The sequence below is a fragment of the Trachemys scripta genome, chromosome 9 (genome assembly GCF_013100865.1).
Source record: "Trachemys scripta elegans isolate TJP31775 chromosome 9, CAS_Tse_1.0, whole genome shotgun sequence".
Taxonomy (NCBI): domain Eukaryota; kingdom Metazoa; phylum Chordata; order Testudines; family Emydidae; genus Trachemys; species Trachemys scripta.
The window spans coordinates 22,696,692-22,708,802 of record NC_048306.1 but is presented as its reverse complement, the minus strand read 5'-3'; the positions used below and the strand labels follow the sequence as shown (position 1 = coordinate 22,708,802).

General features: G+C 41.9%; 1 protein-coding gene across 1 annotated transcript; it reads left to right on the top strand.

Moving 5' to 3' along the window:
* The first annotated feature begins 9,076 nt into the window (after nt 1-9,076).
* Nucleotides 9,077-11,599, top strand: LOC117882896 (maestro heat-like repeat family member 5). The gene is made up of 4 exons (XM_034781765.1): nt 9,077-9,143; nt 9,461-9,606; nt 10,090-10,218; nt 11,166-11,599. The coding sequence occupies exons 1-4, from the start codon at nt 9,077-9,079 to the stop codon at nt 11,400-11,402; spliced, it is 579 nt and encodes a 192-aa protein (XP_034637656.1). The 3' UTR covers nt 11,403-11,599.
* Nucleotides 11,600-12,111: the final 512 nt, after the last annotated feature.

The following is a 12,111-nucleotide window of genomic DNA, read 5'->3' as shown; positions in this document are numbered from 1 at the left end:
CCCCTTACCTGCTTCAGGCTTCCCGCGACTCAAATGTTCGCGGGAAGCAGGGGAGGGGGCGGAGACTTTGGGGAGGGGGTGGAGTTGGGGCGGGGGGCGGGGCTGGGGGCGGGGCCGGGGCCCCGTGGAGTGTCCTCCTTTCAGAGGCACTAAATATGGTAACCCTACATTATTTATTTTGTTATACTATAGTGCATAACTGCTAAAATAGATGCTCACAGTCTTCTGTGCAGTGTATTGCTCTCCCCTGCTGAGCACTCCGTTGAGCACTCCGTTTTAGCAAAAGAGTTGGTAACAGAATTTTTATCCAACCTTTCTAGAGTTAATTTGCTTGTCACACCAATTCCACTTTTGTTAACTGTTTAGAAGCACAAACTTTAACAACTACTTCCCTTTAGCATAACATATAAGAAAAGAATAAGAGTATAAAAATTAAACCAAACTGAATTTTAAATGCAGGTCTATGCAAACACTTTGAGGGTACTAAACTTTTATGACACTTGGTTGTATTTGACACACAAAGGGGGAAACCTGTTGAAATTGTTTGGTTAGTGTAAACATTTTGCAACATAACCAGGCATAGTATATATTGTTATTTCTTTTACCATTTTTGTTATAACATTCTTTTAACTATATTTTAATATTTAATGAAGGCACAATCAAGTTTATGAAAAAACAAACAAGAAACTGACATTTTGCTACTATTACCTTTACATTAATATTGCTGTTTCCCCTTACATTTTTCCTTTATAAAAAACCTGTGATTAATAAAAGAGAATTATTTTTGTTTGCAACTGTATTATATATTGAAGCAAAAATATATGTACATAGATTTATAACAATTAATTGGTATTATGATGGTTACTCTTAATCATAATATTAAAATACTGTGGTAACACTTATATTAAAAAAGTATAAAATCGACTTTTGTTACAACAAAAAAACAAAAAAGTAGTCACATGACACACACAACATACAAGACAAACGTACAAAAGAGTTAACCATTTAAATAAGCAAGTTACCTTTTTATTTAAAACTTTTAATAAGGACTGATAAAAATCCATATTAAGTTATTTCCTCCCTTGGTGTATTAATTTAGTAACTTAAGGCATCTTCTATTACTTTCTATTACTTTTATTGTAAAAAATGCTATTAAATGGAAATAAGAAAAGCCCATGTTTCTTATTAACTAGTGGTTAGTATTAGAAGTAAAGTTAACATTTCTATTGCTTGGCAACAATATTTTCAAGAAAGTTAGGAGTATTTCCAGCTGTTACATTCCTGAAGGGTTAAACTAATTAATTCACTGGGCTTATTTAAAGCATTTACCTTATTTTCTCTTTGTTTGTTTCTTGATTTATTTTATTTTCAGTTGCTTCATCTTTTTAGCAATAGAGATTTCTGTAATAAGTATAACTTTTAACTTTTAAAACAAAAACAAAGCAGAAGTGAGGAGAAGTGGGAGGAGGAGAGGTGCAAGCAGCCTTGGAAGGGAGGGAAAAAACAAGTCAAGAAAAATTAATTAACTCTGTTAAATTATCTTGAAGTACAGGCAACAACAGCAAATTTAGCAAACCGGGGGAGGATATAATGGAAAACTTAACCGATATGTAAAAATATTTGAGAAAGAAGGTTGATATTAGCTTTGAGCAAGGAATGGGGCTCCATGGATTAAAGCAGTTAGGAACCTGTGCCCCTGGTTTTTATCCTGGCCCTGTTAGTTCAGTTCTTGCACAGGTACCCAGGGGGGGATTTAACCAGGGCCACAGGGTGGCTAATATGCAGGAGCCCACAACCCGAGGGGGGAGGAAGTGGAAGGGCGTAGATACTGGAAGGGAGTATTGATGGGGGTACCTGTAGTGGGGGGAAGCGTTGCACTCCGTCATGGTGGTAGGTCGGCTGGCACAGATCCAGGATGCAGTCAGTCAGTGCCTCCCTGCGGCCTCTCCCTCTTCCCAAGGTAGGGGAGTCAGGGCCTGGCCCTGTCACCCCTACCGGCCGCACTCTGAGGCCCCACTACGTAGGGTTACCATACTTAAGGTTTTAAAAAAGAGGACACTCCATGGGGCCCTGGCCCCGCCCCCCGCCCCTTCCCCGGCCCCGCCGCAACTCTGCCCCTTCCCCAAAGTCCCTGTCCCAACTCCACCCCTTCCCCGCCCCAACTCCACCCCTTCTCCAAAATTCCCGCCCCAACTCCGCCCCCTCCCCTGAGCTCCCCGCATTCCCCCTCCTCCCTCCCAGCCACGCAAAATAGCTGCCCAAGCACTACCAGCTTCACGGTTTGCCGGGCAGCCCCAAGACCTCCAGACCCTGCGTCCCCTCCCGGGCTCCCCTGCGGCGGCGGCAGCTGCTGCTCCCCCCAGACACCTCAGCTCTATGCAGCTGAAGAGCGGAGCTGCCCCAGTGCTACCGGCTTCATGATTTGCTGGGCAGCCCCCAGACCTCCAGACCCTGCGTCCCCTCCCAGGCTCCGTCTGCGCTGGGGAAGCGCCCGGCCGGGGGCGCAGCGCATCTGGAGGTCTGGGGGCTGCCTGGCAAACCGTGAAGCTGGTAGCACTCGGGGAGCTCGGCTCTTACAGAGCTGAGGAGTCAGGGAGCAGCAGCAGTCGCCGGAGCCCGCTCTAAGGTAAGCCAGGGATACCAGTAAAGCTGGGAGTATTTTTCCCGGACATGTTCGGCTTTTTGGAAATTCCCCCCAGACGGGGGTTTGATTACCCGAAAGCCGGACATATCCGGGAAAAAACAGATGTATGATAACCCTACCACTGCGGGACAGGCGGACTGGCCTAGAGGCCCTTCCGGACATGTCAAGTCTCACTCATTGGGTGTGATACTCACTTATCAGCATGTTATCTCACTCTCACACATATTCCTAAGCTTATTTTACTTGTTCTGAATAAATATATGCTTAGAGCACTTCTGCACTATTGCTGGTGGCAGCACTGCCTTCAGAGCTGGGTGCCCGGCCAGCAGCCACCATTCTCTCCTCTCTGCCTTCAGAGCTGGACAGCTGGAGAGCACAGGCTGCTGGCCAGGATCCCAGCTCTGAAGGCAGCACCACCACCAGCAGCAGCAGAGAAGTAAGGGTGTCAATGCCATACCATATCACCCATTCTTCTGCATAATATTTTACCTTTGCGCTGGGAAGTGTGGCTACCCGAGTGGGGAGGGGGACCTAAGGCAAATTTTAGGGTGACTACAGCTCCCGCAAACCTCCCTTAGCTCTGCCTCTGGTGTCACTGGTAGCAGTCCTCTGACTATCAAAAAGAAAAAGTTGTAACTCATAATCTGGAAAGTAAAATACACCACACAAATAGCAGAGCAGTGTCTTCACAGATGCAAATTCCTTTAGTACCTTTTGTCCCAGCAGTAATTAGACTTTTTGTTTTGTTTTGTTTTTTTGGTAAAACTGTAATTTAATCTTAGTACTTTGTCAGAAACTCTGCAATGTTCTTTCAGAAAATTGTGTTTTTCTGAATTAACTTTTATTGGGACCAAGATGTTTCTGTACAGTTTTCAATGTGTCCTGATGATGGTTAAATATTAATTAACTAAGCTGATGCCCTTATCCACATCACAGGATTATTAAAATACAGTATGTTACAAATAGAGTTACACAGACACAAACTTACAATCCTTATATTACATTAAAAAATCCAATTGATTTGCATATTATTAACATACATGTTTGTGAAAATCTGGTTATACTGTTTGAATGTCCTTTAATTGTCTATTAATTTCCCATTTTTATATTTAGCTTTGAAAAAATATTCATTTTTTTTGTATATTACAATTTGTTTGTGTATAAAATATAAATGTTGTTTTTACCCCTCCGTTGACATGTGCAGAAGTGAAAGTTACAACTCTGCTTGCAGAGCACCACCTGCGGCCCCTGTTTAAAGATATCTTCCCTGACAGCCGGATTGCCCAACATTATGCATCTGCAAGTATCGAATGAACATGTATGCTGAATGGTACCATTGCTCCCTATTTCCAAGAGCGTCTTGTGAGACAAACGAAGACTGAAGCCTTTTCTCTCTCTCTGTTGATGGCTCTAACGACAGGCCTGGTCCCCACTAAGTCCCCACTTCGGACTAAGGTACGCAAATTCAGCTACGTTAATAACGTAGCTGAATTCGAAGTACCTTAGTCCGAACTTACCGCGGTCCAGACGCGGCAGGCAGGCTCCCCCGTCGATGCCGCGTACTCCTCTCGGCGAGCTGGAGTACCGGCGCCGACTGCAAGCACTTCCGGGATCGATCCGGGATCGATTTATCGCGTCTTAACCAGACGCGATAAATCGATCCCAGAACATCGATTGCCTGCTGCCGGACCCTCCGGTAAGTGAAGACAAGGCCTTATTAGAAACATCTAGTGACAACACAGTTACTTGACTTATGCCTCACTACTGGCATTCATGCAGCCACTGCAAAAGAAATTTGTTCCAAAACATGATGAAAGAATGATGTCGCATGAGATACCATGGGATAACTGTGTTAGGTTTTCTGTAGACAATGCCAGTGTAAACATGGGTAAGAATAATTCATTGAAGACACTGATTCAAAGTAAGAATGCATGGGTATATTTCATGGGATGTCCATGTCAAATCATCCACAATACTGCTGGTGCTTCACAGTTTTCTAAAGTGTCAGGATTTTATGTTAAGATTTATGTATTGATTGCTATTATTACTTTGACAAAAGCACAAAATGAAAGTTATTCTTGGAGGAGTTTTGTAGTTCCTGTGATGTTGAATACAGAGATTCTGATGCATGTTCATACTAGATGTCTTTGCCTGGAAACAGCTATTAACAGATTGTTGCAGCAGTGTGCAGCTCTCAAAACCTGCTTTTTGTCTGTTAACAGCTGTGCAAGATTCAAGAGAATAAGTGCTGCTTTCAGGGATCCTATGACAGAAGTTTATCTGTTGTTCTATCAGGCGGTCTTCCCAGTGTTTAGCACCACTAACAAGTTTCTGCAGAGGAAAGATCCTTGTGTTTACATGAAAGATGGTGTGTTTTCTACGTTTGTGAGGAAACTAGGAAAGTTTACTCAGGTGCAAGTGATCAAAAATATGCTGTCTCACAGATGTAGACTTTGTTAATTTGGACAATCAGCTTCCAGACACATGTCTGTTTGTAGGTTTGGTCACAAAACAGGTTGAAAGAGCAGAAAACAGAAGTTCTTTTGTGCATCCAGGGCATTCGAGTGTAGCCAAGTATACATGTAAGAAGCTACCTTTGAATGATGAAATGTTAAAGACGGCAGCGTTTGTGAACTTTGATAGTAGGGAAAACTGCACTTTTGAACACATTGAGCACTTTGTTGGTAGATACCAGTACATGCTTACTCTCTCTCCAGCTGAGATAGGGAGGTTCAAGAGGAGTTTGTTGATTAGTAGTTGATGCAGAAATCAGATATCACTCAGTGTGTACAGTTGAGGCAGCACTACAAACTGACAGAGAACACTGCTGTGCCATACAGGATGGACACTGTGTGGGCATATCTTAGCAATGTCAAAAGCCCTTTCTCAAAGTTCCTATTACTGTCCAGGATTGCCAGGCTTGTCTTAGTTTTACCCCATACAAATGCAGAAGAGAGAGTGTTCAGTCTTGTTCAAAAGAATAGGACACTATTCAGACCAAACCTTGGACTGGGGCGAGACACTGTCCTCTATTATCCAAGGGCTTGTCTTCACTATTGGGATAAGTCAACCTAAGTTACACTACCCCAGCTACATTATTCACGTAGCTGGATTTGATGTAGCTTAGGTCGACTCAACCCAGTGTCTTCACTATGCTGCATCAACAGGAGATGCTCTCCGCTCGACTTACCTTACTCTTCTCAGGGAGCTGGAATACCAGAGTCAACCAGAGAGCGCTCTGTGGTTGATTTAGCAGGTCGTCTCTAGACCCACTAAATCAACACCTGCTACATCAATTGCAGCAGCGTTGATCTCCCCAGTCGGTCATGAAGACGAGCCCCAAGTGAAACTGGCAAATCCTGAAACATGTTTCAAACATGAGCCACCAAAAAAAAATTATAAAAACAGCAAAGAGGGTCACTTGGCAATATAACAAAGCACATGAATAAAATGTGAAACCAAATTAGATATTAAAAGAAATGTGGAATCTGAATCCTTTATTTATGGTTTGTTAGCTTCTAATTAATTAAATTCAATTTAATTATTTTTTTTACATTCATGTCATGTATTGTTCAGTTGTGTTTTATTAATTATTTAATTTCATTTTGTATTTATTTATTTTGGAATCTGATTATTTTAGTTTGCTGTAAATGTAATCTGAGCAATAATATACAAACCAAATAATATTTGTGATATAAAGTGTTTTTCAAATGGATGATAACTATGACAAGGTGCTATGCAAAATAAACATTGATAAAAGTTCTCTTTTGTTAGGTTTATATAAAAACTTTTTTTTTTAAATATTTCTCTTGTTTTGTCCATTGACTGTGTCCCTAAACCAGGGGTTATTAACTCTGGTTCTAAGGTGCCTCCAACCATCCAGGTTTTTGTTTCAACCAGCAAATAATCTTTATTAAAACCCCCTTGTTTGCATTTTATATAGAATTCTCACATGCCCTAGCCTAGACGTTAGTATGAATTAGGACATGTAAGTGTTTTGTATGCAATATTTTAAGTAGTGTACATTTTGAAACAAATTATTAAGTGCTGAAAGCAACAGAGGGTCCTGTGGCACCTTTAAGACTAACAGAAGTGCTGAGTAGATTAAAAATGGACTATTGGATGTCACCAAGAATGAAAGATGAGAGTCTCTGTCTTAAGCAATGACCTAACAAACGACTTGGAAAGTCTCACTCTTTGGGCTTGAATCTCCCTCTTTGAGGCTGTAAATCTCATTCTTAAGGACAGCCAACCTTGGCATCTCTGCGCTTGCCAGTTATGCTCGGCCAGGGTGGGCAGGATCCAGCAGCTGCTGCTACAGGGAAGGGATCAATAAGTTGCGGGTGCAGGGGAGGGACCAATCAAGGCACGGAGACAGCTCTTTCTGAGCTGCAATGTCTGCTTCCCAAGGAAAAATCCCAGACATTGCCTTTTATTTGAAAAGTCTGCCCAGATGGAGAGCAGATTACCTAAAAAGAAGCAATGTCTGGGAAAACCCAGATGTATGGTAACCCTACCCAGCCAGGGACAACGCCCCTCGCTTCCCCCAAAATTCCGCTCATGGTGTCCGTGGAGAGTTTGGGCTTTCCTCAACATTCTGTTTTTGATTTGACTGTGTTCACCCTTCAGTTCTTCTTCTGCTTCAATCTTCCAAGTTCTTCTGAGGCAGATTAGATTATTTTATCTTTCTGCAGACTAGTACGGGTGAATGTCCATGAATATAACCTAAAGCGAAGATAGCTGAACTTGTGTAAAATACCAGATTCTATCTCCATGAAGATTATTTCCCTTAGAGGTGTCCCTAATGCATTCCTTTCTTTCAAGATGTATATAAAAATTTTGTCTCATGTAATGATTGTCTAATGTATGTGTATTCTGACAATAGCTATCTAATCTACCTCAGAATTTACATTATTGAAAATAAATGAAAGTAATCATTACCCAAGAAATAAATCATAATATTTTGAAAGTGATACAGGTCCGCTTCCACCCCCTGTCTGTCCTCTTGGTAGTTCTCTCAGAAATAATCTCATGAAGATATAATTAAAAACTCTATACAGATTCTGCTATACTCCCATCAGTATAAATGATCAATCTAACATTTCCCCTGAAATTCCTGTTCATGAAAGAGGTTTAAATAAACTGCAGTCTAAATCTGTCACAGGTCTAGGTATGATTTCTTTGTTATTGTTTTGGTGACCTATCTTCTGATTAGATGTTATAAATAGCATGTCAAATTCTTCATTTAGGGTTTACTGGTTATTTTCCCAATGCTAATGAGTCCAGATTTTGAAATAGTTGAGCATGATTAAACATGTTTTCAGTTGCTAATCCATGTTTCCAGACCTTCAAACCGTCTAGGTAGTCTTTTATGGTTCTTAGCGGGTTCTATGGGAATAGAAGTCTATTGCTTTTTCAGCTTGGCCCTATCAGTTTCCAGAGTCCTAACTTTCTGTGCACAAAAGAGTGGGGTTTAATAATAAAAGCACCTTTATAACTAGGCCCAGGTAATAATCAAAGAAAATAGATATTGACCTTTGTGATTTCCATTTCTGTCTATTGGCAGAGGAGGAGTTAGATCTATGGGGTGAGAGTCAGAATAGGAAATATATCCAGAGATTGTGCATATTTAGGATTGGAGGAATTACAGAAATGGTGGATGGAGGTTTCCTGTTATATAGCAGGAGGGGAGAACCTGTGATGTACTCTGTCAAGGCTATGTCAAAGGGGGAACAGAGATCCTGGTGCCTCTCCCCAAGGAAACCTCAGACAAAGCATATCATATTCTACAGCAGCAGAAATCTTCACACTAGCAATTAAAGGCAACTCTAGTTTCACAAATTAATAGATTCAAACATTCTAAGGCCAGAAGGGATAACCATGATAATCTATTCTGACCTCCTGCATAACACAGGCCCTAGAACTTCCCCCAAATAATTCCTGTTTGACCCATGGTCCCATATGTCTTCAGCTTTGGCTGGGTTGTATTAACCAGCCCTGGGTATTGGAAGAACAGATGTTTTGCAAAGCAGAAAGATTCAAAACACTACTATCTTGAATAATGTGAATCCAGTGCAAACTATCCCTTATTTTAAAGAATGCCAGAAAAATATATTTGCTCCTTATTTTACAGACTAAGCTCCTTTTTTCAAAGACTCACCTCTAGGGAGCAGAGAGAGATTCATTTTCACAAAGTGTTCTTCCAACCTGCAGCAAACGAAACATGCTCTGACTTCAGCCATCAAGAGCAGGCCTTTCCAGAAATGCCCAAGAAAAACAAATTCTCATGGAAGATCCCATCATGCATGAAAAGAATCCGCGTCTGTAGGAAATCTGGAAACTCTATGGCAAATGCTGATGGTGAGAGAACAGTTTCCTCTCCAAGAAGGTGGAAGCGCTTCTCCCTTAAACAGAAGAAAGCAGCTGAGAACCATGCTGTCAGAGCAGGTGAAACTGAAGGAGAACCTAGACAAAGAGGAACTTGATCTTATAGGTGAAAGTACAAATCACATTGTTAGTGAGGAAACATGTGAGGAAAACTCACACAAGTCACTCTACAAGCCTTAAAAATTAGGGGGACAACAATAGGCACCACAGACTGTAATCAGTTTAGTGCCAGATACTATGGGATAGGGTGGAAGAGGTCCATCCCTGAGGTGGGAAGAGCTGACAATTTCAGGCCATATTCCTCTGGGTGTCTGGCACGATGGGTGGGGAGAAGTCACCATTATTTCTGTGCTGCTCTCTGTCCCACATACATATTACCACACCATTAGCTATAGCAGAATTCACTCTCTTTCTTTCTTAATTTATTAGAGTCAGAAATTTGTTACTGGACTCTCCAGTGTCTTGGGGATAACATCATTTTTGGCAAGATGAGGCCAAATATTTATCTCTCACGGCAAAGACCTAGCAGAGATGTGCTGGAAGCTATCTGTGACTATCTCCAAGGCCACCATCAGGTAGAAAACTTCTGTTACCCTTCCAAAAGGAATGATATTTTTCTGGCACTTTTTTGGTAGATGCATGAGAAGGCTGAGGTCAGAATGGGGTTCCATACAGGCAGTACACCTGGCCGCATCAGGCAGACTAATATTAATGGCAGCAAAACGTTTGGTAAAGATGTGCGTGCATAGGTAACTGTGGCCTGGTAAAGTTGAATATTGATTGGATTGCCTAGGGCATCAATAACCCTACAGCCAACCAGATGCAAATTGCTGCATGATTCAACATAGTAACAAATCCAGTCACCTAGGAACTCCATGGATTTCTGTAGTCTGTATAGTAGGGTCACTCACTCCAGCCCTTTCCTACTGTCTCTGTAACCAATCCAGATGATGGAGTTGGGGTGAATCCCACTTATATTTCTTTAAGGCTTTGTTTAGTTTGTATCCTCTGAAACATCAAACTCCCCTAAGATCCATACTTGCCTTATATTTCTGCAGATATCCCCAAAACACAGACTCTGGATCTATCAAGTGCTACAGACAGTGATCATCTCTTCCAGCCACATCGACCATAGCCTGGCCAACAAGTTCCTTAGCCTGGCTTCTGAAGATATGACAAAGAGCACAGTAAGAGCAAAGTGTTTAGAGATTAAATATACACAGACCTTTAGTTATTGAGCTTTGTGTGGTCTTTTTCAAATATATTCTACCCCAATATAACGCTGTCCTCGGGAGCCAAAAACTCTTACTGTGTTATAGGTGAAACTGCGTTATATCGAACTTGCTTTGATCTGCCGAAGTGCGCAGCCCCACCCCCCCGAAGTGCTGCTTAACTGTGTTATAGCCGAATTCGTGTTATATTGGATCGCGTTATATCGGGGTAGAGGTGTAATTTATGGAAATAGCTCTCCAAACTTTTCCTCTAACGAATGCTATGGTGACGAGACACACCAGGTTGTGTGTGTTTCCTTGGTGTGTTGTGAGGCCATGTGCTTTCAGCTACTCGAGAAAGGATAAGTGCCATTCTTGTATGGCAGTGAGTGCCTTCTCACAATTCTAAAGTGAGCTGGGGCTCAGAAATACCAACAGGATCCTTGATGTGTTTTGGTACTTATTCGTTACACAAAGTGTAGAGGCAGCATGGAAAAGTTTTCAAGTAGCAAAAAGGTTTTGGGGCTTGGGTTAAGTTCTGAGCAAAAATTCAGACTGATTCTTAGAGACAGATCCTCAGCTAGTATAAATGACCACAGTTCCATTGACTTCAATGGACATATACTGATTTACACCAGCTAAGAATCTGATTCCCAGTATTGCAAAGGTGTAATCACACTGTCATGGCTCATCACCTGCAAACTGGGCGATTCCATTTTCATGCTGGGTTCCAGGCCTCTCTCCCTGCCCCTCCGATCACACTCCCAAAGAAAGGCCATCTGGATCTCAGAGGCATCGCTATTGTTTCTCTTCTTTATTTAGGGGGCAGGGCACTATAATAGAAGTGGCCTTTCTGGTGGGGAAAGCCACACCTCTCACTTTGAACATTCTAATGTGGAATTAATGTTTTTCTGCTGCCATAGGAAGTGAAGTACCTATTCCAGAATGGAGCCAGTCATATGCTGGTGTCACTCTGGAAGCACCATTCAGCAGATGTGATGGCTAAAGTGCTGGAGGGATTCCAGGAAGTGGCTTTTCCTCATTGCAGTGTCCTCTATGTGATGGGGAGGCTTGCTTATGATGCTACTGTGTTCATATTGTGCTTGATTTCTGATCTGGAGTCACTTAGGTTCTCTATGTCCCAGTGTCCATATGGGTAGCATTGATACTGAAGAAATTCTGAACTCCATTTTGTAGTCTTAACCTCCATTTTGTGTCTTTGGCTTCCCTCTGGAGTAAGCAGAAGTCATTTCACCACAGAAAGTTGCAGGTTACTTACCATTGGACATTGTAAGTCAAATAACCAGAACTCAGCATAAAATGAGGTATGGCCATGAAGTAGGCCTAGATCTGGAGCATGGGCAATACGTTAGATGAAACAGTCATGGCTCTGAGGTAAAACAACACAAGTAGGCATGTGCCCAATGAGATAATGCTGGACAATGAGCATGTGAAGCATAAGGTTGAGAAGAGGTCAAACAGCTCCAGTTTGGGCTGGTTTGGGGCTGCTTCTTCTGGTAGCTAAGGATGAGGTAATATCTAGTAGTGAACATACTCAGTAGAGATTAAAATAGACAGTATAAAAAACAGTTCTGACAGGACAGCATAAAAGGCAGACGATCAGCAGGCAGAAGTCAGTCAGGAAACAGCAAGAACTACTACCGGAAAGGAGTGAGAAGACCTGCTGGAGAGAGAGAATTCCAAAGAAGCTTTCTAAATTGGCAATTGGCTGAAGCCGACAACGGCAGCAACAGCATCAACCATTAATAACTAGCAGATAAAACTAAAAACTAGCAGGCTTATGTTAAGTACAATATTTTAGCGTAATATTAGTATGTGTATGCTTGAAGTGTGTGTGTGTGTGTGTTT

Bases quoted from the DNA above. Each gene is read 5' to 3' on its own strand.
- LOC117882896 (XM_034781765.1), top strand. From the start codon at position 9,077: ATGCTGTCAGAGCAGGTGAAACTGAAGGAGAACCTAGACAAAGAGGAA. The intron at 9,607-10,089 runs GTAGAAAACTTC...ATATTTCTGCAG, and splicing joins ATCTCCAAGGCCACCATCAG to ATATCCCCAAAACACAGACT. The intron at 10,219-11,165 runs GTAAGAGCAAAG...CTGCTGCCATAG, and splicing joins AAGATATGACAAAGAGCACA to GAAGTGAAGTACCTATTCCA.